The following is a 24580-nucleotide window of genomic DNA, read 5'->3' on the forward strand; positions in this document are numbered from 1 at the left end:
TCTATAGATATAAAACTGACCTTTGTATTTTGAAGTACATGGTTCATATTCACAATTAAGCTAAATTTGGTTGCTTCTAATACCTTCAAAGACTGTAGTGCAGTAGTATATTTTCTGTTCTTTATATGGAGAGATTAGTAATTTTAACACCATTTTATGGGAATAGAAACATTAGTAATTAGATTTTAAAATTGGGTAGTTGCAAAATATACTAGGATCTGGGTTTCCTGACTACCACTTTGGTATTTTTTTTTTTCTCCGACTTGCTGCATGTTGAAGCTCTACATCAGAATTACCTTAAGAGGTTTCTAAAAAACCAAAATTTTTAAAATAAAGGTGTGTTTGGAATTGAGCTAAGAATCTGAACAACTTTACCTAAAGCTTGTGAGATAATTTTGATGCAGTTAGGTCTACAAAGCCAACACATGAGAACCACTGTGCACTATGAGAGGATCCCCTCACGGTGGTGTGGACTTAACTATTTATTAGCTGCTTGCACCCCCCTTTTTTTTCAACCTATGTATGGTAAGTTGCCTAAACTTCTTTACCATTGTTCTTATATTTTAAAGTGTGTTCCTCAAATAAAGGGACCTAAAAGGGTGAAAAAGTTGAATATCCTTTAATGTTTACAATTCTTTTGAATAAGTCCCGTTAAAGAACCAAATTCTGGGTGTATTTTTAAAGTAAAGATTTGGAGGCTGGCAAATCTTTAAAGATCAAGAAAGAATGTTGAATATTTTTGTACCCAGTAGAATTTTTGTGCTTGGTTATTGTATTATGTTAATCTGGCATTAAAAATTCCTTGTATCCTCCCATCAGGAGGTCGTTCTCGTTACCGGACCACTTCTTCAGCCAACAATCCCAATCTAATGTATCAGGATGAGTGTGATCGGAGGCTTCGAGGAGTCAAGGATGGTGGCCGGAGAGACTCTGCAAGCTATCGGGATCGTGGTGAAACCGATCGAGCCAGTTATGCTAACGGCAGTGGCTATGGAAGTCCAAATTCTGCCTTTGGAGCACAAGCAGGCCAATACACCTATGGTCAAGGCACCTATGGGGCAGCTGCTTATGGCACCAGTGGCTATACAGCCCAAGAATATGGCGCTGGCACTTACGGGGCTAGTAGCACCACCTCAACTGGGAGAAGTTCACAGAGCTCTAGCCAGCAGTTTAGTGGGATAGGCCGATCTGGGCAGCAGCCACAGCCACTGATGTCACAACAGTTTGCACAGCCTCCGGGAGCTACCAATATGATAGGTTATATGGGGCAGACTGCCTACCAGTACCCGCCCCCTCCCCCTCCCCCTCCCCCTTCTCGTAAATGAAACCACTCAAGTGGTAGTGACTTGTGCAGACTTAACTACATTTAAAGGAACGCTGTCTTTCCATTATTTTTCTTCCCCATTTCTTTCTTTTCCTTTTTTTCTTTGGTCCCCAACCATTGTGATTTGTCTTTCATGCAGATTAGTTAGAATTCACTGCCAGGTTTCTTCTGCCCGCCAAAATGATCCAGTCTGTAATAACAAGATTTTGTAAAAATATATATATAGCCGACTGGAAGAATTTTTTCCCCAACTTGTTGCATGTTGAGGATATTTGAGCTATTTTTCATCTTCAAAGAAAAAGTAAGGTATTAGGCCCTTTGGTGGGAGCCCAATTTTTGTCCTGAGTTGGGGGGTGGGGGAAGGGTAGAGGGGTTGAATTCTGGAGAGATGGCATCTGTGCTTACAAATCTCTCTCGTTACTGGGTTAGGAAACCAAGAAGGGAGTTGCCAACACATTTTCCATAGTGCTGCTTCAGTGTTTCTCAGGCTGGAACGGGTTTCTCGGGCCTGATGAGTTCTTAAGACAGTGCTTTGCCATTGTCATTTTGGCTGAGTACTTAAGTGCGTTTGACAGTTAATCCCCAATTGGTTTTGTCTCCCTTAAGCTCTGCCTTCCTCCTTCCCAGTTACTGAAAAATAACCATTTTAGTGTCAGGTTAGGAATTGCTGAGTCTGAGTTTATTTAGTGTATCTTTCAAATTAAAAACTCCACGTGTTTACTGCAATGGTTAAATGTAGCATCTCAGCATCTGGGTAGAAGCTGCCCATTTTTCTTCCCCAAATAACCAGGGACCATCTGTGAAATTAATTTTGCAACCAGACAGCTGCTGTGAACAGAGTGAACATAAATGCTCTCTGGAAATTTACTTTATTATCAGTGAAGTATACATTCACCTGCAGTGTAAAAACTAAAAACCACCTTTAATTATAAACAGAATATACTCAATGGGTAAATTTTCTTTTTAAACTCAGTATCTGTAGAGCTAGAATTAAAATGTTTGCCACTAAGCCCTTTTGGCCAAATTATCTTGAATAGAGAATATTAAGGGTTTATTAAGAACTCATCCTCTTGATACTCTGTTCTCTGCGGTGCTTTGTAACAGCTTTTGGGTGCCGAGTTTTCTCGGCATCCTTTTGCACTCAGCTTTTTAAAGGTAGGTAGCGCTGAAGAAAGTTATTGGAGGACTAAAGCCTAAGTCCTTGTACCTTTCCTCCATCTGAAGGTAGGTGTTAAGTGATACTATTTTCCTGAGATTGCCTATGACATGTAGGCCTGGAAAAGAATTTTCTGCTCTTTTATTCACCATAACTGGACAGGGAGATCAGACCACCCTAGCAAACCTCTTCCATATCCAGTGTGGAACTATTACTTTTTCTGTGCTGTTACTGTTACTGTTCATTTGCAGTGTAATCAACGGGGGAAGACTCCATTGTGTTCTTTGGCTGAGGCCCAAGAGTGCTTGCTGGTTTATAAGATCTAAATACTTGAGATATTTTTCCTTTTAAAATTGTTCAGGGGGAGAAAAGGGGTTGTTTCTGAGGGGTTCTGAAAGTATGGTTGAGTGTGCAGCTTACAGGTACGTTATCAGCATAAGTGGAACTATATGCATATAAGAACTTTGACATGTTTTTTTCCCCCCACTTTCTCCTTCCTTAACTTTCTTTTTCCCCTTCTTAACAGAGGTTGAGGCTGAGGGAGGATGGGTAGGCACAGGAAAAACATGGCAAAACTCTGTGCTTTCAAACCAAAGTGTCCCGCTGCCCACCCTACCCCACCCCCACCCCCACCCCCCAAAAAATGTGTCTAAGTACTGAGCAGTCCATTGTAGATACTTCTTTCTACACAAGAAATCTATAGGGTTTTTTTTGTTTTTTTTTTTTCAAACAGAGGTGCCACCACAGGGTGTGTCCTACTCTCCTGCAGGTTTTAAAAGCATCCTTTGCAGGAAAGGTCTCTGCGCAAGCAAGTGGTATTTGGCCTGTTGCTTGCTTCCCTTTTCCACCAGGGGTGTTGTGATCATAAAGTCAAAATAATAGTATATTATTCCAAATCTCAAAAGCCTATTGTGGCCTGAGCACAGCTGAAATCTAGCGAGGTTTTTCCAGTATAGCTCCAGAGTAACTGCTGCCTCTGTTTGTCACTCATAATTCAGGTTCTGCCTTTGCTTGCGGACATGGGCAGAAGAGTCCTCATCTGATGCTAGTTATTGCTGTCATGGTTGAGACTCATTTAGGGGAAGGATTTCAACATTAAGCAATGGGGCTGCTTCTCCCCAGTCCCTCCTTAATAATTCACTGTGTGGACTTCTCTCATCTAAAAGGTTGGTGGCTTTTGCTTGGGATCAGTGCTTTCTTACTCGTGTTCTTGCTGGTCTCTGAACACATTCCTGTTGCATTAAGACTTGAAAGATTTGTGTGATGTTCAGGCACAGGACGCTAAGAGCTATGTTACTATTCTTAGTTTGTAAATTGTCCTTTTGATACCATCTTGTTTTCTTTTGTAGGTATAAATAAAACACTGTTGACAATAAAGTGTGAACTTTTTATTGCTTAAAAATTGTGCTAGTCTTAACAGTATTTGCATCAAGATCAAGGTTGGGGATGTGGATTGCTTTAGTTACTTAGCACCTAAAAATGTGAAAGGGAGGTGGGATTGGCCTTAAAATGCCAGCAATTTGAGTCAGGAGCAACAAGACAATACCTAGTAGGTAAAAATCTTAGGTGTGTGTTTTCTCATCAGTGACATGGCCATAACACTAATGGTGCCCAGCTATGGTTATGTGGATTAGAGTACTGAGTGTGGGGGTTACTGTGAGCCAGCACGAGGCTCACAGGTGAGGCTTCAGAGGTGAGGCACAAAACTAAATCTGGCCAAAGCTGGGAAATGTGGTTTACTTGTGTTTGGACAGCTTTAGAAGTGAACATTTCTCATCTGTATGCTGTATTACCTTTGTATCAACTCCCTAAACTTGTGCAACATGGGTAGTGAAAATCATTGTAAGAGCATACTCTAGTAATTGGACTGATACTCACTTGGGGTGTTTGCCTTATACACAGAGGGGTATCTTTTTAGATTGGGATTGACTGTTCTTAGCATGAGTCTCGCACTGAGGCCTCAGAAAGCAATGGTTTAGTTGACCCAGTCAGGAGGTAAATACCTAAGGCTTTGTGATCCGGTAGACATCATGAAGCACCATAGTTGTGTAATTGGTCCAGCCTCAGAGACACTGACGAGGTCTTCTAGATAGGATGAACAGTGCTTCGCTGAAATTCACACTAAGCATTTTTCTGGCTTTAATTGCAGTATTTGGTCTGTTGTAAGTTGCCCCAGAGAACATTTCAAATGTGTCCTTGTTAAGGTGTAGAGTTCCTCTGAGGGCCCTCAAATAGGCATTGGAAGACTTAACTTCTTTCCTTTCAGAACTAGAAGTGGAGATGAAATCAGATTTACTATAGTGATTAAAGGACTCCTTTATAACTTTGTATACAATCTTAGTATCTAATGCCCAGTTCACAGTCGGTATTCAGGTAAAAGCCAAGGGAAAAACTTAAAAGGTTAACTAGAGACCCACAGACCCCCCCATCTTGGTTACTGACGTGTAATAGATAGGCCATTAAACAGTGCTTGGCCTTGAGTCCTCTACCCACATTGCACATCAGCACCCCCTCTCAATTCCCCTCTGAGATCTGTTGGTCACTTGGTCACTGATGACCTCCATGGACAACTACAGCTGCCCCATAACTGCTATTCCCTGCTCTTTACGAGGGGCTGGCAGATTTTTTAAATAACTGCTCCAATAGGTGCCCTCGGTCGTAATGCAATGCAAACCCCTCACCATGGCCTGTGGTGTCTTGCTTGGCCTCTGGTAGCTCCAGGTGAGACCACACTCGGTAGTCTTTCTGTCCTTTATTACATGGAGCTGGTAACTGCCTTGGAGGTTATACATAAGCTTGTTCTCTCTTGAATGTTTTTATTTTATTTTCCTAAGCAAGTATGTCCAGTGTCTTCTCAGCTGTTCTCCGTACATGGTGTTTGCACAGTACGTGATGACACGTTTCCTGAAAACATGCCTTCCACCAGTTAGAGTATAAGCCCCATGAAGGACAGAGACTTGCTCACTTCTGTATCCCCTCAAGTCCCGAATGGGTGATGCCAATGCCAGCAACCCTGCCCTCCTAGCACCTACCTTTGGTCACATACAAGTAGAAGAAGTCACAGTAGAAGATGGTCTGTACTACTCCAGACACCACAGCAATTTGGTCATAGAAATTCTCAGTCTGGTACCGCCTGATCCAGTTAGCCAGGTAGAGTGCGCGGTACAGCCCAAGGAAAAACAGGTAGTGAGTAGTAATGGTCTCGGCCTCTCCAGTCTTGCTGATCATGAAGAGTTGGGGCAGGATGGCCACAGATTCCAGGTAGATAGAGAAAGTCCAGAGGATCTGAGCCAAAGAGAGAAGTGGCCAGAGGAGGTTGATTGAGGAGGAAGGCCCCTGTTTCAAGAATTCATGTTCTTGAAATTGCTAATACTTAACCAATGTATCAATATATAGTACAAATTATTTTTAAGGGATCTAAGCAAAGGGCAATTTTTACAACATTCCATGAACATTTCTCCATGAAAAGGATACGACTTTTACTTCTTGCTGAGCTTTGTATAAACGCCTTAATTGAAGCCATGGTTTCTCCAAACAGTCCGTGAACCCGGCAGACCCTCCTGTGATGACTGCTGCGACGCAGCTTGGGCCACACCCCAGATGTGCCATGTTGACAGTAGGCTGCCCCAGTCAGACCAGTCGGACGGATCTCAGGAGGTGCTGTGATACCTGCTCTGAACATGGCTGTTCAGATGGGCCCATTTTCCAGTGCAGCAGTGGGATTAGCTTATTGCCGGTTTCTTAACAGTATGAGTAATAGTTGACGATTGTAGCCGAGAGCAAGCCCAGGCATTACCAAGGTCTGGAGGGAAGGATGTTTACCTTTGGGAATTGGTGATCTGGGACCCTTTCCTTACCTCCAGAACAGTGAAGTTGTAGTTTTCAAGGAAGGAGAGGCCAATGACTGGGACCAGAAGAAACTCCAAGCGGAATGTGTCATTGTCACTGTCAAACGTTTTCCGAAATTTCCCATAGATCATGTATACTGTGACATAGGCGCAGAGGAGGAAAACCACCTAAAAGGGGAGACACAGAAATGGATGAAGTCATTTCCCAGCCTGTTTGCTGGGCTTTGGAGCCACCCTGAGTTGGGACCTACCAAACTCAAGGGCTTAACGCTCTGCCCTAAGGCAGAGGAGGCGAAAAGTGTGTGCAGGTCTCTTGGGTCGGTGGCGCAACATCTGAAGATGATGGCCGTTTTGTTAGTGGCTCCATGGTTCTGACTGGGACAGAGTGCTTCCACTAAGACAGGCACACAGGGGCCTCCTCACTACCGAGCACCAGGCAGGAAAACGGCTTGGTCTTGGCATTTAGCAGTGGCGTTTCAGGGCTCGTAAAACCTCAACTTCTTAGACCTGCATCAGTGGCTTGTGCACCTTCCTCCATAAGGATTAATATCCTTTGAACCAGTTGAGTGCTGTTCCCTCAGAAAAGCTTTCTCTAATTACAGTAGCTGTCCTCCAGTGTATAATGATTTTATCATGGCCAGAGGTGCTCAAACTTGAATGTCAGAATCACGTAGATTCTGATTTGGTGGGTCTGAGTGGACCTGAGGATTTGGGTTTCCAGCAAGGTCCTAACATGCTGCTGCTGCCGTCTGGGACCACACTGGCCTGGAGAACTACCTGTACTCAGAACTAAGGTTACTTCGTAGTCTTTCTCCCCAGAATGGGCACATGCACCATGTCACAGAGCCCCCTGTAAAGATATTCACGGCTGCCCACGGCATATTTCATAAATGTGTACCAGTCTGTCTGCCCTATGGGAGGGCGTTCATGTAAGAGGGTCCAGGTCCTGTCTGCCTCTGAATCCTTGGCCCCTAACTTGGGGCCTCACACAAGAAAAATGCTGGAATGAGTGAATGAGTCAGTGAAGTTGTGATCACTTCTTAATTTCACCGATGTGGAAACAGGCCTCTGAGGTTCCTAGACCTCATTCAGCCATGCCAAGAGCTGAATCTGCCGGCCCTTCCAGGACTGCCCTGGTCAGACCCTTGGGCAGAGACATGAATTAAGTAGGTGGTATTTGCTACTTGTGTGTTGAATTTAAGTGGTAACAGTGATTTCTGGACTTTAGACTGAAAGTTCACACCAATTTCAACACCCCACAGGTAACATCCTCCATTCCACCAATCCTAGGAACAAGAAGCCTGGAATCCCAGAGGTATCTCAGATATGGCAGAGAAAGAGAACTTGCTTGGGTTAAATATAAATATCTTCTGGGTGCTTGGTACCTTATATACATTATTTCATGTAATCTTCACAATAGCCCAGCAAGATAGGTAGGATGCCTCTTTGTAGACTTTCTTCCTTAAAAACAAGACTGTTGGACAATGTGTTCAACTAAAACCTACATTTCTCAGGCTCCTTTGCAGATAAGGATGGTCAGTGACATGCTGGCAGAATTCACTAAGGTAGAGGATGGGGGAAGCTCTTTAAAAGGGGCTTACTTAGCTGACAAGCACCCTATTGCTCTTTCTGCCTTTCCTCCTCCTTCCTGCCCAGAATGTGATGTGATGGCAGGAGCTCTAGCATCCCATTTATGACCCTGAGGCAACCTTGAGGATAGTTATGACATTCTTGGCTAGTTATATAATTTGCAGGGCCTCTTGTTCAAAAAGAATATTGAAATGGCAACATTAAATCAAATGCTGGGGCCTTCTGAGCAATTGCAAAGATCACACACCCATGAGTCCTGGCCATGCTAAAGATGGCAGAGCAGAAACTTAAAAGGAGCTGCCATCCCAGCCCTGGACTGCCCACCTCCAGATTTCATGTTATGGGTGAGGTAAAGATAAACTCTTACCTTATTAAAATAACTCCTATTTTAAGTCACTGTTACCAGCCTCCAAGTGGTTACATCCCACTTTACTATGAAACCTGGGCCCCTTCCACTGAATAGCTGCCCTAAAGAGCTAGGATGGTTGATTACAAGCTCAGAAAATGCCTTGCCCCAACATGACCTAAGAGTTATGCCCAGAGCCTGGGACATCAGAGCAGAACTGAGAGTGATCAGTTTCTGCCATAAAACAGGGCCATGCTTCAAAGCAATAGCTTCCCATCACAAAATTAAATCCAAACTGTTAACCTGCACCATCTACCCTCACCCAGCCCTCTGCCGGCATCTCCACCTCCAGTGGAAGGCCCTTGCCTGCTGCACTCCTGCCGTGCTGGTCTTCTGTCTGTTCTTTGAATATACCAAGCTTGTTCCTAGCTTGGTGGCCTTTGCACCAGTTATTCCTTCTGCTTGGAATTTTCTCCCTAGTTCTTCACACAGCTGGTTCCTTGTGTCACTCAAGTCTCAGCTTAACTGTCACCTCTTCAGAGAGGCCCTTCCTGATCACACTCCCTGAACAGTTCCCTGTTTTTAAAACTTCATAATTGAAGGAAATATCACCCTATTTTAATTATTTGCATAGCATTATCCCAAGCCAGAGTTTTATTATCCACCACCCCAGTTAGATTGCAGATTCCATGGGAACAGAAGACTCCTTGTCCTCTTCAGGTCCCTGGCTCATAGGAGGTGCTTAGTAAATATTTGTTGGATGGATGGATGAATAAGTTTTCTGAGCGCCAAGTTTTCTAAGCTAGGGATACCATGTTTGATTTTTTGCTTATTATTTAATCATAATAATAGCTAACTTTTATTGAATGTTTAATGTATAACAGCTATTGTGTATTTACATTTACTAGCTTGTTTAATTTTCATACCAAAACCCTCTGAGTAAGTACTAGTATTATCTTCATTTTGAAGATGAGGAAACTGAGATACACAGGGGCCAGAGGCCTTGCCCAAGCCCAGGTCCCACAGCTGCTAACAGCAAAGCCAGGAAACAAACCAGCTCTGCCTGGCTCCACAGCCGTAGTTCCCACGCATACTGTCATGGTCTGTGGGGGCTCAGCAGACCCCACTGCCATGGCCACCCATCCCCCTCACCTTCATCACTGTGTTGTAGATGGAGATGAAGTTGGTGAACAGATCCAAGTACCTGGTGGTGAAGACGAGAGCGAAAAGGATCTGGCTCTTCCCGGAGATGCCTACGGCCAGACAGGGACAGGAGGCTATGAGAACACAGGCCCCCAGGCCCACGCACACTGGACAAGCCCAGGAAAGGTTAGCCCAGAGCCTGAGCAGGGAAGTGTCCAGGCACCCTTGCTCTCTGAGGGTCAGGAAACACCCCTTCCCACTGGGTCAGTTCAGTTCCACCGAATTAGACTGTAACCTGTCTCCTGGTCTCCAAATAAAGAATGCCGAGTTCCGAGCACCTGCACGTGCCTGCCTCAGTTCTTGCTCTGGGGAGGGCATGGGGGTGGTGTAAGTCAGGCTTGGTGGGGGTGGTGTTGAGACTTCTCTTCACTAACCTGCAGGTTCCACTGACAATCCCCAGAGCTCCATTATTTTGGAGAACAACTCACTGACTTGACAAAGTGTTGATTCACCAGGGAGACCGGAGCAGGCGAAGGAAAGTGCAGGGCTAGGGGAGCATTCTATTTTATTTTCCAAATTTTAAGGATTAAAAAGAGTTTTATTCTAGTTATAAAAGTTATAACAATTGTTCACTCTTTGTAAAAGAAAAAACAGGTAGTATACAAAGGCATAAATGAAAAAGCAGCAGTCACCTGAATCCAAAAGCCTCAGTGTACATCCTTGCAGATCTTTGGTGGCACACGTAGACATGACTCAGCTGTGCACACATGTGACACATACAGACACACTGCGCTGATAAAACTGAGGTCATACTTTCCATGCTATTTCCTCGCCTGCTTTGGCCTCTCTCTTAACTTTCTATTTTGAAATAATTTTAGATTTACAGGAGAGTTGTAAAGACAGTACAGACAGCACCCATATATCCTACAGCCAGTTCCCTCTAATGCCGACATCTTCCTAATCACAGAGCATTTACCACAGCTAAGAAATTAACACTGGCACAGTGCTATTGACTGAAGTCCAGACTTACTTCCGATTTCACCAGTTTTCCCACTAATGCCCTTTTCCTGTTCCGGGATCCCATCCAGGAATCAATGCTGCATTTAGCTGTCATGCTCCTTGGTCTCCTCTGGGCCACATCTGTTCTGATACAACATGGAGGTGGTTCCGGGGTGAAGGGAGCAGGTGCCCTGCCTCCCTCTTCTCCGGCCCTGTCAAGCCCACCCCAGTTGAGAAACTTGGCCGGAGCACTCCGTCACTGCTGCCCGTGCCTCTGCAGCCAAGGCCAGCTGTGCGCCCGCACCCAGCCCCTCAGGGCTCAGCGGGGCACTCCATCCACCCTAAACCGCGCTCTTCGCTCTTCGTCTGGCTTCTGCCTCCTCTGGTGGCCCCCAGCCTCCTCGCCACCTCACCCTCGGAGGCCGCCTCTCTTCCCCCTCTGTCCCTTTGCCTGCTCACCCCGCGCCACAGGCATCCGGCTCTGGATGCTGTCTGAGCTCTGACCTGTGCGTCCCTGCGTGACCAAACCCACCGTCTCCCCTTCCTCCCCCATCTCCTCCCCTTCACGAATGCCAGCCCTGACCCTCCGGAACACTGGGAGCCGCCATTGAGCATCTCCCCCCTCTGTCTCCCGCAGTATTAGCCCCACTGCCCCCTCTCTGATGCCCCTCACTAGGCCCAGCCACCCTACCCACGATGGATTGGTCTCCCCAAGTCCTTACTTGCAGCCCACCCTTCCCCCAATCCCACCCGGCAACCAATAGGCTATTTTTAAAGTAGCATTCTGCTTGACACCTTTTGTGGCTCTCAAATGCTCTCAGAATAAAGACCAAACCCTAATCGTGGCTCATGAAGGCCTGCCTGGGCTGCCCCCCTTGTCTCCCCGACCCCACATCTGATTGCTCTTCACTCCCTCCCTCCAGCTGTGGTGAGATCTTGGATTTTATTCTAATATGAATACTGATTTGGTTTTTATACTTGATTTATATGTGGATACCACATTTCTCTCTTTATTATTATTATTTTTAATAAAATGCTGAAGTGGTAGGTAGATACAAGATAAAGGTAGAAAACATAGTTTAGTGTTGTAAGAGAGCAAATGTAGATGATCAGGTGTGTGCCTGTAGACTATGTGTTAATCCAAGGTAGACCAGGGCAATAAAACATCCACGTATGCAGAAGATTTCTCTCAGAACAGGGGGGTGAGGTTCTAAGCCTCACCTCTGTTGATCCCCAATTTCTCACCTGATGGCCCCCCTGCGACTGTGCCTGTCTTAGGTTGTTCCTCCCTTGAGGAATCTTACCCGTCTCTGGCTAACCAGTCATCTTCCAGGGCCATACAGGGAAGTGTAGAGTTGGTAAGTGAGAGAGAAGCCTTATTGTTTGAAAAAGTTAGCTTTTTACTTCTTTGCATATTTATGCCCTGTGGCTTCTATGCCCAGCATTTGTCTTGAGGTATCTTTACCACTTGGAGGAGTTATGATACTCGGTAAATTTGATATGAGGCACGAATTCTATTTAAGGGTTGTAATTAGGAAGGAAGAAGAAAAGCTATAGAAGTAGCAGGCGGAAGAAAACATGGGAAGATTGATTATCTCTTTGACATATCTTCTTGTAGAGTAACTTCAGCATGTATAGGTTTTAAGCTACTACTTAAATTGCGCACACAAATTAACATAATAGGAGTATAGTTACATAACCAAAGCATATCTGTAAGTACCAGCCATCTCCAGTGAAACCAAGAAAACCAGTTAGGCACCTTAGGCATTTGTGAAAACTTATCTATGATATGGTGGATATTGTCCAACTGAACTTGAACAGTCTGAGAGAAATCAGACAAATTAAAACAACCCATTCCTGGGGACTGTTCACATGCCATATGTTCTTTTAACAATAAATAGTTTGTAGTTGTAAGACTTTGGAGCGCTACAATTTGCACTTCTCCAAATTCTTGGTTGAGTTGGATTTTATTCTAAATGTAATGGGAAGACTGGGGAGCTGGGCACCAAGGAGTCACAGAATTCAGGGTTTGTTCCTTTGTGTGCCTGAACGGTGCCTTATCTAACTATTCCTCTAGTGCTGGACGTTTGCAGAGGGGGACAGTTATGGTGAGTGAGGGTGGGCACTACCGAGGCCCCCAACACTCTGCAGAACACTGGGTCCATGTTGCCGACCTTCCCGCCAGCACGGCAAGCCTGAGCCTCACCCCGCTCACCTGTAAAATGGGTACCCTGGCACACACGGGCAGGACTCACGTGAGGACCAAATAGGATTCAGTGAGAACACGAGTGCCTCCTTGGTCTGGCACTCTCGGACCAGGGGCAGGGCGCTCGCTATGGGTGAAGGAGCCCCCCAGGCAGGTGGTGTCCAGGAGGCCGTACGGACCCGAGGCCAGCTCTGGGCTGTGCCTGCTGCTATGCCACCTCACTAAGCCCTCTCGGAGGCCTTGCCAGAGAGGCCCTCAGCCTCATTTCGGAGAGTCCACGAGGCAGCCGTGCTGGGGGGCTCTTGGCTGCCTCCCTCACACCTCCCCTCTCTCCATTCGCAGCCTGCCAGGCCCCTGGGCTTCACATGTTCCTCAGTGCTTTGAGAGCCCTGGCCATCTTGAGCACAGTGGTTTTCACACTCCTTTGAAAGCAGTGAATAACTTCCACCAAATCAAGCTGTGCATGGAGACCCAAGACACAGAAGGCACCGTGAGCCAGTACCTGGTCAGAGTCCCAAAGGGATCCACCGAGCACCTAGGGGACCCATAGACAGGGTACAGCCCTCCCTCCCACTTAATAGATGGGGAAACTGAGGCCTAAGGTCCCACAGTCACCAGCAGAGCAAGAATGAAGCCCTGGTGTCGTGTCTCAGGGCTGGGTCATTGGGGGTCACACCAGGCTCTGCTCCTCAGGGCTGAAGAGACCAGCAGCCCCCTCAGATCTCACCCAGGCTGGGGCAGGTTCCTCTCTGAATACAGGCCCCACCACCCAGCTGCCCTTTTCCTTGCCCCACAGCGCTCAGCATTCCAACAAACCATGTGGCTGCTGCCAGTGCTGCTTGTTAGCGGTCTCCCACTTCTAGGAAGTCAGGTCCGGCAGGCCCCGCTGCCCATGTTATATTCCAGCACCTTGTACAGTGCCCGGCAGCATGGCTTGGGGGAACAACGCCCCCTACTGGGCACGGCTGCTTACCCTGCCCAGGGCCTCCAAGGAAATGCAAGGTCCAAGCTGGATTCTCCCTTCACTGAACCCCTCTCAGCGTTGCTGGCTCACTTCCCCCTGAGTGAGAACCTAAGGGGCCGGGAGTGCCTATCTCTCCAGAGCCCCCAGCCACATGGCCTCCAGGTCTAGACCCCTCTCTCCACAATGCCTCTTACATCAGCACCTACCCTCATGCCCACCAAGTCTCCTAAACTAGCAGCCTCCACACAGCTTCCAGAGTGAAGTGCTTCAGGTCCCCTTCCCAGCCCCCTCCTCTGATCCCAAACCTTCCATGGCTCCCCAGTCCCAATTTGCTAACCTGACAGACAAGGCCCTTTCCCATTTCACCCCACCCTGCACCCCCCTGGACTCTTCATTCCGGGCTACCCCTAAATTGGGCTGCTCACTCCCCAGGACATTCCCTGCCTCTGTGACTTCTGGGCTTTTCACTCCCAGTGCCCTCCACACAGCACACCCTTCCTGGAAGACACCCTGACCATCTCCAAGACCCAGCACAGAGCTGCTCTCTCCATGAAACCTTCAGGGCTCTGCTCTCTGCCTCCTGGTCCCCCCAAGAAGCCCCTGCTCCTCTACCTATCCCTCACCCCAGGGCCAAGCACAGGGTGGGAGCCTGCAGGACACCATAGGACAGAGACGGCTGCAGGAAGCCTGAGTAACCTCGCAATGTACTGGGTCTGTTTGGCCACTGCCAGTCCGGTTCTGAAACTTCGCCAAACCCCCAGCAGAGCCCCCGGACTGCGGGGCACAGGGACACTCCTCCCACCCTCCTCGGGCTTCAGCCCAGGGGCAGCTCCAGGCCCACCTGCGCTGGGCTGCGCCCCTCCTGCCACATCACAACCGCCTGTGCCACACTCATCCAATCTGGGAGGATGTCTGGGCCAAGACAGGGGAGAGTGGTGGCAGGGGGAAGGAAAGAGAAGATGCTGAGAATTGGGGGCCCCTTCCCGTGTGCGTACCTCCCCCACCCCCACCTCGGTTCCCACCTTGGGCCTGAGTGAGTGTGGAGAGAAAATGGGCGTGGAGCAGATGCTGCTTGAGCAAAAGGGGGCAACTGGTGGGAGGGAGGGGGTCACCCCTCCTTATCCCCCTCCTCCTCCGACGTGCCTGGCAGTTCCAAGGCGGAGAAGGAGAGGCACAAACCCACCTTTCCCCTCTAATCTCCAAGGGTCATCCTTCTTTGAACTGGTACAACTTTAAATTTTCTTTGAAAGCTGACCTGTGTAAACCAGCTTCCAGCGCCCCAAGGCCAAGTCCCGACCCTGAGCAGACAGTAAGGAGGTCCCCCTCAAGCCTGCAGGCAGGGAGCACGGGGCTGGCTGAGGAGGCAAGGTGGCCCAGGCTCCCCCGGCCCCGAGTCCCACCCTCCCGCCCGCGGCGCCCCTCACCCGTGCAACACTTGGATCTCCAGATCTTTCCCAGGAGCAAGATCATGGCCAGGAGGTGGCTCAGGTCGCCGAGGATACGGAACACGTTCATGGTCCAGCCGCCGGCGAGCACCCGCGCAGCCAACTCTGGGAAACTTTCAGGCGCGCCAGGCGGCTGCCACGTCCCCGGCCGCAGCCCCTGGGTCCCGCGCGCCCCTGCCCGCGCCTCCGAGCCCCGCGCTTCCTGCCCAGGCGCCGCCGCCCCGCCAGCGCACTCCCGGCCGGGCGGTGACGTGGCCAGGCCCGCCGCCGCGCGAGGGCAGCCAGGAAGCGCCGCCGCCCGAGATCCCGCCTCCCGGCCCATCCCTGCGCCCCGGGGCCCTGGGCGGGGCCGCAGCCCACCGCCCAGGCCGCTGGGGCCGGCGAGGCCAGGCCAGGCGGGCGCCGTGTCCCGCCCCGAGGCCCCAGAAGGGCCCGCGGGGAGGCCAGGCGTCTGCTTCCCTCCTCAGAACCCGCTGTCCTCCTGCATGTGACCCTGGGAAAGCCTCTGGGCCATTCTCTGCCCCCGCCCCTCATCTGCACATAGGGTCGCTGACATAGGTGTCCCGTGAGGTGGGTCCTGCGTGCTTGTGCTTGGCGTGAGCCTAGCAGTGGGGAAGCACCCATACATGGTGACCCCCTGCATCCGTTGTCATCCTAAGGTGCGAACTCCTTCCTCCTTGGGTGGGAAGCTTGATCCCCTGCCCTCTCACCTGGTAACTTGGAGAGCCGCCTTGTCCTGACCTCACCTGTTAGAGGGGGACGATGGTAAGCAACGACTTGCAGGCTACCCTTGCCCAAGCCCGGGTGCCATGGGCCATCCTCTCTTTTGGCGTCAGTTGGTGGATCTGGTCAAGAGGTCAAGTCTGACGGGGAGACGACCCAGGGCCCTCACTAGTGTCTCCTTCCTGTATGACAAGATGTTGAACAGTTACACTGGCCAGGACACACCCCAGAAGGCTGTGGGGTGTTGGCCAGCAAGCTGGGAGGCAGGGCGGTGAAGGGTGAAGGACCACCGGTGGGGCAGGCGTTCCCCCACTGCTGTGTGGCTTCAGCAGTTCAACCACCCACTCTGGGCCTTGGTTTCTGCATCTGTAAGAGTGGACCACATGAGTTAAGCACAGTTATCACCTTTGTAGCCCCTTCTTCCACTCAGGCCAGGCCCTTCATCCTGCCCTACACGACAGGCCTTCCCCAACCCCCACCCGCTGCCATAGGCAGAGAAGCTTCGTCACAATGAAATCTGTCATTCCCTTACTGTCATCCTTCCATGCCCACCTTGGCCACACCTCTTCCCCTGCCCCAGGACCACCATGACTCCCAGGGCAAGGCAGTCCTTTGAGACTCAAAATGTGGTCCAAGGACCAGGAGCATCAGTATTGCCTGCTGGCAAAGCAGAACCTCAGATCCCAAGCCAGAACTACAGAATCTGTGGTTAAACAAGATCTCCTGGTGATTTGTGTGCATGTGGAAGTTTGAGAAGCATTGATCTAAACAACATTATGAGGGAGGTACTGTTATTATTCTCTTTTTACACTGGGGCAATCAAGACATAGAGAGGTTGAGCAATTTGCTTAAAGTCACACAGACACAGGAAGTAGAGCCTGGATTCCAACACACAGTCTGACTCCAGATTCATTGAATTAATTCATTATTTCACACTGTAGGCCGTCATGGGAGATGGGTGAGCAGGGGTGGGCAGTGGGGCTCCTGCCCTGGCAGGGAGGTTGTGGTGACAATAGCCATCAAGTATTGAGCACCGATTGAGTGCCAGACATGGGGGGAGGCGCGTTAGTCAGGTTCTCTCCATTCAGCCTCAACAGATGTCTCAGAGTCAGGCTTTAAATCCTCACTTTGCAGGTGAGGGGATGGTCCACGCTCCTTGGGGAGGAGGGGCGAGGCACTCATCCTGCTGCCGACAAGTTCTGAACGGGCCTCTCTATTCCCTGTCCACACCCCTACCCCACCCCCACCCCAGTCCCTTGTCTCTCCTCCAGCAGTTGCACCGAGAAAGCGGTGGCTATTTAAATCCTTCAGGTGAGGCTTTGGTTCTCTCTGCCCAACCAGCTGGCATCTCCTTCTCAGCACCCACCTCCTCCTGAAGCCAGGGAAAAGCACGTGCATTTGCCATTTGGTGAAACATCTGTCCTCCAGAGAAGCAGCCCCAACTGCCAACAGGGGCTGGAACAAACTAGAATCTTCCTCTTTCCTCTGTTTCTCCAGGGGAACCACAGGGGAACCAGCCAAGGCCAGGGGAGGTATGAGGAGTGCCCACCGTGGTGGTGGAGGGGCAAGAACTCGGGCTGCAAGGCCCCTGGGCCGAGAGCGCGTCCTGGGCATGCCGCAGGAGCCAGGAGGATTGCTGACCGGTTCTGTGGCCCCCCTGGCATCTGGTCTTCCCAACTTCCCTGTGCCACTGATACTCCCTTTTGTCTCAGCTTCAGGGAGCTCCTCACCCCCATTTTAGAGATGAGGAAACTGAAGCTCAAACTTGTCTCTTGCTCCCCCTGGTCACACAGACCTTTTTTCCCCAAAGTTCTAACACTCCATCCTTAGTAATCAGCCCTGGCTTTTTTCACACAGGTGGAACATATTTTGGAGCTCCCTGTGAAGAAGAGGGAAAATCCCCTACTCATCTAAAACGCTTGACTAGCCCATGCCAGCCCTCGGGCCCCCTGCACCGTCAGACACTCCCTGTTCCTGATGCTGGGGGTTCCAGGTACGTCCCGCAGCCCCCCCAGCCTCCTTTCCTAACACCCACCCAGAAGGAGTCTGCTGCAGAAATGCAAACTGAAGGAAAGCAATGGCATGTTCAAAGATCTATGAGAAGAGAATGGGGAAGTTGCTCAATCATAGAAAAAAATGTAATAATAATCTTTTTTCCTTCCTAGTCCTAGCCTTTATTATAGTTCACCAAAATACTGAATATCCCTGTGGATAAAATGAGAGTTCCTGGGGCCAGGATTCTCACCTGGCCATGGCTGACTAGCTCACTGCACACCTGTGGGCAATACATGGCTGTTGACTCTATATAAAGAGCTCCGCCCAGTGCTCTGGGCGTAACAGGTGGCGGGGCTGCAAGGTTGCAGGAGAGCAGAGGCTGGAGTGGTGGCAGAGCCGAGGACAGAGGCCCGGAGGACGGCTGTGTGGACAGAGGGGCCCAGGGGCAGAGACGGGCTTGCTGCAGGCAGACTCACTCTGAGTGAACGGGAGTCTAGTGACTGACCTGCCGCCTGGAAATAAAGTTGGGTATAACCCTTTCACCCCCAAGAACGTTTTGCTGTCAATTTCTTTGGTCACGTTGACTCCATAGCAAATTTGCCTGGGGCTGAAACCCGTTGGCAAGACACCCTCCAACTGCCTCAAATTCTCTGTGGAAGGAAAGTGTGGATGTAAAGTGAGAATCACCATACCGAGGACACTCCACCACTTAATGAGCCTCCTTTGTCTGGGGTGGTGCGAGAACTACACCCGGTTCTGGGACTCCCTTCAGGTCCCGAGGGCTCACTGGCTTCTTAGAGAGGGGGCGCTCCCCCGTGTAAGGAGTGAACTCTTCACAGAGAGCCCCAAGCCCTGTTCGGGAGGCGCAGACAAGTCCATTCCGTAAGCGGGTCTGAGTGGGCTGAGGGCAGCCTTTCTCTTCCTGTGGTTCCTCCCCCAGGTGCTCTCAAAACTCCTCCTGCTCAGTATCTTTTGAGAATAATGCAACGAGCCAGGCAGGCCCTTTTTACAGAGCAGGAAACCAAGTTTCCAAAACCTCTCTTCTACTTTCAGTTCTAAGCACATTTATTGAAGAACAGCAGTGTGCCAGGCACCTTACCGGTTGAAGGTAGACTCATCTTTGAGGTGTCTTTGGGACTCTGTGCACGGATATGGCACAGAAGGGAGATTAATTACCCTGGGTTGGGGAGAGTGGAGGGCGGTTGCAGTTAGGAAGGCTTCAGAGGATGCCCTAGTGGGTTTTGAAGGATGAGTAGGAGGTTGCCTCAAGGACAAAACCTGGCGGAAGAGAGCAGAGTCCTGAGTAGAGGGGACTACATGTATAAAGGTGCAGAGATAATGACATGACCCACTGTCCCAGCACATTTTATTTGTACTGCTCTTTAAAAAAGGCCAACGAAGGGGAAAGAAGAAAAGGATGAACGTCGAGATTAGACAGACTTTTGCTCAAGTCTCAAGCTTTACCGAATCTAGGCAATTTATTTGATCTCTCTGAGCCGTAGTGTTTTCATCGATAACCTGGGTATAAGCAAGTACTGACTTTATAAGGTACTTAGCTAGGTACTAAGGCGCTTTGCAGGGGGTGAACCAGGCCCTTGCTCCCCCGTACAGGACACCGAGGCCCAAAGAGAGCGGGCATACCAGAGCCAGAAGAAACCACGGAAAATCCGTGTTCTCAGAAGGCGATCACTCCCTCGCCTGTTTCTTCCGGGAGAAGTACAAAAAAGACGATTAAAAATAACCTCTCGGCCTGAGGAAGCCTTCTGGGGCTCTGGAAGTGTTCCGTCGCTTCCTCTGAGTGGTGGTTACTCGGGTTTTATACATACGTAAAATTCATCGAGCTGTACTCTTAAGATGTATGTATTTCTGTTTGTAAGTTACACCTCAGTTAAAAAGAAAAACATCACAACCCTGGCGGCAACGCCTCCTCCCCTCGCCGCCGGCGACAGGTGTCGGAGACTCCAAACGCCACTCCGCGCGCGGCGCAGGCCCAGCGCCCAGCTCCTGGAGTCGTGCGCCACGCGCCTCGGCCCGGGCGGGGTTCCCACGGCAACCGCAAGCCGCTCGCCGCGTCTCCCGAGTGACGGGGCGCCAGCAAAGACCCGGAGCGCGGATTTACGAACCGGAGCCACGCAGCGAGGCTGGAGAGAGACCGCCGCTGGCCAAGAGCGGAGGGGAGCGGCTGGGTGCCCTTCGTCCTTGCACCGGCATTCCGAGGGCATCTGGCGGGCACCGCTCCCTAGCCCTGACTGTGGTCACAAACTGCTGCTTGAACACACTCCTGGGGATTCACTCTCAGCTTTCCAGGGGGGAGACGGAGGGCTTGGTTGCTCCCCAATATCACAGGGCAAGTCAGGGGCAAGGCAAGCCCCGCACCCCAGTGGCCTGCTTTCCTGCTTGTGCAGCACAGCTGAGTGGAAGGCACGGAGGACGAACCCCATTGGGGTCCGGTTCCAGCTCCGCTAGTAACTTGCCCTGCGGTCTTCAAGTCCCCTCTCCTGTCTGGGTCTCAGAGATGCCGACAATAGCTCAGAGTAGCTGTTACCAAATATGCGAAATAACGAGTGTGAAAGTGGTTTATAATCTGTAAAGTGCTTTGTACATGTCAAGGGCCATTACCATTGCAATTCTATTGCCTTCCTGTCCTCATCGTTACTGTGGCCCCAACTGCAGCCTTGGTGACAAGGAGCTGCACAGTGAACCTGGGGCTCAGAACTCTCCATGCCCAGAGGTTTCCCATCTGCAGGTGAGAGTTCCCTCCCTGCCATTTCCCCTTTCCCAAGTAAGGGGCCCAGGGCAGCTCTAGGACACCATGGATCCTTTGTCCCCAGACCACCCACTTAGGGGGGTTCACAGAGATATCACCTTCCACCCACCCCTGAACACCTCTTCCTAATCTTCCTCTCTGTGGTTGAATTGCAGAGGTGCCCCACAAAGAGAGAGTGTCTGCAGGGCCCAGGACATGGCCCCTGCACAGGGCCCCATGGTTAATACCACTTAATGCCCTTTGAATGCCACATGTCGGGCATGTGTTTGTACAGGTGTGTGTATGTGTGTTGTGAGGCTCTGTATACACTAGGATGTGTGTGTATGTACATGTGCTGGGCGTGCATACATCGGTGTGTGTGTGTTCTTGGGATTCACATTTGAGTATGTGTATGTAAATGTGTGTATTTCTGGCTGCATGATATATGCTCGCAGGTATATGTTGTGTATTTGTGGCATATGTATTTACACATGCATCTATTTGTGTCTGTGCTGGTGTATATGCATATCTAGGTGGGCATTTGCTGGTCTGTACTTGTGGTGTGCACACGTGGATGTGGAAGACCATGAGGTCTGTGTGCATGTGTGGGAGCATGCTGGGGTCTTGGTCGCTGGCACTCTTTTCTCCCCTGTCGGCCCTCACCTGAAGGCTGTGGCCAAGGCTTGCTTTTGCCCCCTCTGCAGACCTGTGGCTGCCCAGGTCACTGGCTCGCCTGGGTCTTTGCCCAGTGTGGGCTGGGGGGAAGGGTAGGTGGGTGAACCTGGGGCTCATGTGCCACCCTCTCCCCGCCTGGCCTCCTCCCCTCCCCACAGCAGGAGCAGCAGCGGGAAAGGTTGGCGGAGGGGGGCTATTTTGGGAGCGTCTCCTTAGCAACAGCTGCCACGGCCGTCTGTGGCAGTTTTTCTATAGGTGCTAAAATATTCCACCCTGGTGACTACTGAGTGCTGGGGGGTGGGCGAGGGTGGGAGCAGAGGGCCAGTCGGACCCTATAGTCCTCTATCCTCAGGGCATAGCCTGCTGGGATGGGTCCTGGCCCTCTGGACCCCCAGTGACCCTTTCCCCATCTCTGGTCCTCACCCTTCAGGGCTGCTAGGACTTCAGAGTTCTGAGGCAGGCCAGCTGTGTCCTGGGTCTAATTTTTAATCTAAGCAGCTGGACAACCTAAGCAGCTTGTCCCATCTGTAGAAGGAGCTGGCCAGACTTTAAGGAACTCTCTAGGCCCAAAACCCTTGGACTCCATGACTGTGGCAATTTGAAGTGTCCCTTTTCCTGCCCTCTCCAGCTGTCCACCTGCCTGGCCCAAGTCCCCTCCCCTCCAGACCTCCCAGCTCCCTGCACAGGCTCTCAGGGCCCTCAGAGAAGTCTGACTGGGCTCCCAGACTGAGCCGGTAGTGAGTCCTCAGCTGGCCTGGAATGACCTTTCCCTAGAAACCAGGAGCTGGTTAAATCCTGGCTCAGACACCTGCTTACTCCCTGGCAAGGCACGTCCTCCCTCCACATCTAGTTTTAGTTTCATCACCTGTGAACTAGGGACAGTCATAGAAGCTACCTCATAGAGATATGAGGCTCAAATAGGAGAATGGAGAGTAGGCAGGAAGCTCTGACAAAATGTATAGATGGACGAAGGCTTTATCATCATCCCCATCAAACTTCAGAGCAAGTTTCCCCTTCCAGAGAGTTGCCCCTGGCCATCCAGGCCACACCTCTTGTGCCTCATTCCCAACGGTAACAAGTGCCTGCTGCGCAGAGTTCCTCTAAGGATCAAGGGAGCCAGGCCTGTGAGGGCCTAGAGTGGCGCTGGGCTAACAGTATGCCCCCAGCAATGCTGGTTCTCCTCACTCCATCCGGGGCGCTTTGGGGTTAGATGATGACGGTCTACTTGCCTTTTGGGCGCCCAGCCCAGACTGTCACATTACAAATGAGGCCTCTGAGGTCCAGAGGGGACAAGCAACTTGCCCAGGGCCACCCAGATTCTGACATGGAAGCCTCCCCTACACCCACCAGCCTCTGCCTACCTGTCTTGTGTCCCTGCCCCTCCCCTCCACCCTGTCCACATAGGGCTAGCAGCTATTCAAACAAGGGAGGGCCAAACAATGGCGAATTCTTCCTTTAGTCTTTATTCCTCCTCAGAACAGTGGAGGGGTATTATCCTATGATATGATAGGATATCCTACATATGAGGAAACAGGCCTGGAGAGGAGAGGTGAGCTGTGCAGAGTCACACAGGGTTGATGGTGGAGAAGGGACTCTTTCCTGGGGTCCCCAAACCTCTCCCTGCCTGGAGCTGCCCTTTCTGCCTCTCTCCGCCTTTCCCAGCCCACCCTGGGCCTCCACAGGACCCTCCTTACAGGAGATGAGTGTTGTGCTACAGCCCCAGGCCTAGCAAGGTGACTCTGACCAGCAGTTTCCTCTCAACCCCTATGACATCACAACCACCAGACTTCCCCTCTCCCACATATCATTGTCCCCAAGCCCCTTAAACTTGTGTCCAGTATCCTAGCATCAGGTCTGAGGCCACAGGGACAGATGCTCTGGGTCTACACACACCCCCATCTCCAGCTCCCCTTCCTTCCTGCCCTTCCTCCCTTCCCCTGCACCTTGCACTCCTAGGGCAGCCACCAGGCCAGACCTCTGGTTTGGTGAAGAGACCACAGGTCATTTGCCTCATCCTCAGCCTCCCATTTCCAATATCCATGGAAAGCTATGCTAGGTACCAGGCACATATCTACCACTGACCCAGCATTCAGATGGCTGGAAGTCCCCCATCCATTCACATGCCAAAGACTCGTGTCAAGTAACTTCAGCCCCCGGTGCCTGCTCACAAGGGCTCAGCAGAGTAATGAGGAAGATGGCCGTGGAATAGGGCATGTGCTGTGGAGATCTGCACACTGCTGAAGGAGGACGGGGAAGGCATGGTCACATTTATTGAGCACCTACTGTGAGCTTTGCCCCCATGAGGGAGAAGGATGGTTAGAGATCCTATCTTACAGGTAGGTTAAATAAAACACTTGCTCAAGATCGGGTAGCTCCTAAGTGCTTTTGAGCCCAGGGTAACCTGACTTCCAAGCCTGCAAGAACCAAACTAGTACCCAGTGCAGGGGCTGGCATGTGGTGTGCATGAGTGCTGGATGAATGAATGAATGGGTGATGAATGACTTCTGCTGGGGACATCAGGAGGCCTTCAGGGTAGGTGGCATGAAGGCTGGACTTGGAGAACAGCAGGAATTCTCTGGGCAGAGAAGGAGGAAGGGCACTTCAGGCAGAGGAACAGCACATGCAAAGGCAGAGAGAAGTGGAAGCATCTTGTGTTCCAGAATCTGTAGGAATCCGGGTGTATGCGTGGGTATATGGGGTGCAGGATAAGGTGGGGGCCTGATTGTATATCACGCAGAGGAGTCAGGACTAGATGCTCTCAGGTGGGAAGGAGCCCATGGGGACAGGACAGTCACACTTATGGTGGTTCGTGTGCTGTTGCCTGGGCTGGACACATCCTCAGGTATCAGCTTGGAGAAGAAGTCGAAGGAGATTTCATATTCAGTGAGTCCTCAATCCCGCTCAGGCTCCTCAGTTTCTGCCTGTCTTAACTGGGAGAAGTCAGAGATGGCCAGGTTCCCAGGGAAGTTCTTCTGGCTGTCTACCTGTCCATGTTCCCTCATCCTACCACCCTGGAGGAGGAGCGCCTTTGGAGGGTGGGAATGAGGCGGCAGGATGGCCACAGGAGTGGCCGGCTCTCTAGGGGCTGTGGGATGCTGGGTCTGCTCCACACAGTCCGGAGTGTGGAGCCCAGTCCCGGAGGGCACTCAGAGCAGGAGAGAGAAGAGCCCATATCTTCACTTGCAAAGACAGTTTGGTGTAATGGTGACATAGAGACCACGAGATTGGGGTTTGGTCAAGCCATGCCACCTCTGGGTGACTTTGGTCAAGCTGTGACGTTCTCTGGTACTTAGTCTTCCAGGCTGTAAAATGGAACGGTGCTGTCTGGGTGATTGTGAGGGTCCTTCTAACAGGGCCCCTCTCTCGCCAAGAGCGGAGTGCGTAGAGTCCTTAACTGCTGGTACTTCAGGAGAGGAGGGG

General features: G+C 50.7%; 2 protein-coding genes and 1 long non-coding RNA gene across 4 annotated transcripts in view; 2 read left to right on the forward strand and 1 right to left on the reverse strand.

Annotated features, from left to right (window-relative positions):
* Positions 1-3857, forward strand: part of DDX17 (DEAD-box helicase 17) — a 19132-nt gene extending 15275 nt beyond the window's left edge. For both annotated transcript variants that reach the window (XM_036891393.2, XM_036891394.2), the window contains exon 13: positions 820-3857. In XM_036891393.2, the coding sequence (XP_036747288.1) occupies positions 820-1325 (506 nt within the window). In that variant the 3' untranslated portion in view covers positions 1326-3857. The remainder of the gene's footprint in view (positions 1-819) is intronic.
* Positions 3854-15315, reverse strand: KDELR3 (KDEL endoplasmic reticulum protein retention receptor 3). The gene is made up of 5 exons (XM_036891396.2): positions 15001-15315; positions 9417-9517; positions 6338-6496; positions 5513-5765; positions 3854-4748 (listed from the first exon to the last, which is right to left on the reverse strand). The coding sequence occupies exons 1-5, from the start codon at positions 15089-15091 to the stop codon at positions 4708-4710; spliced, it is 645 nt and encodes a 214-aa protein (XP_036747291.1). The 5' UTR covers positions 15092-15315; the 3' UTR covers positions 3854-4707.
* A 66-nt stretch (positions 15316-15381) lies between these two features.
* Positions 15382-18011, forward strand: LOC118915361 (uncharacterized). Its single transcript, XR_008991895.1, has 3 exons — positions 15382-15591; positions 15681-15786; positions 17602-18011. It is a non-coding gene; the product is annotated as an uncharacterized LOC118915361 (long non-coding RNA).
* The last annotated feature ends 6569 nt before the right edge of the window (positions 18012-24580 follow it).

Source organism: Manis pentadactyla, chromosome 10 (genome assembly GCF_030020395.1).
Source record: "Manis pentadactyla isolate mManPen7 chromosome 10, mManPen7.hap1, whole genome shotgun sequence".
NCBI classification, from domain to species: domain Eukaryota; kingdom Metazoa; phylum Chordata; class Mammalia; order Pholidota; family Manidae; genus Manis; species Manis pentadactyla.

Bases quoted from the DNA above. Each gene is read 5' to 3' on its own strand.
- KDELR3 (XM_036891396.2), bottom strand. From the start codon at position 15,091: ATGAACGTGTTCCGTATCCTCGGCGACCTGAGCCACCTCCTGGCCATG. The intron at 9,518-15,000 runs GTGAGGGGCGCC...GTCTGGCCGTAG, and splicing joins GAGATCCAAGTGTTGCACGG to GCATCTCCGGGAAGAGCCAG. The intron at 6,497-9,416 runs GTGAGGGGGATG...CTCCCCTTTTAG, and splicing joins TCTACAACACAGTGATGAAG to GTGGTTTTCCTCCTCTGCGC.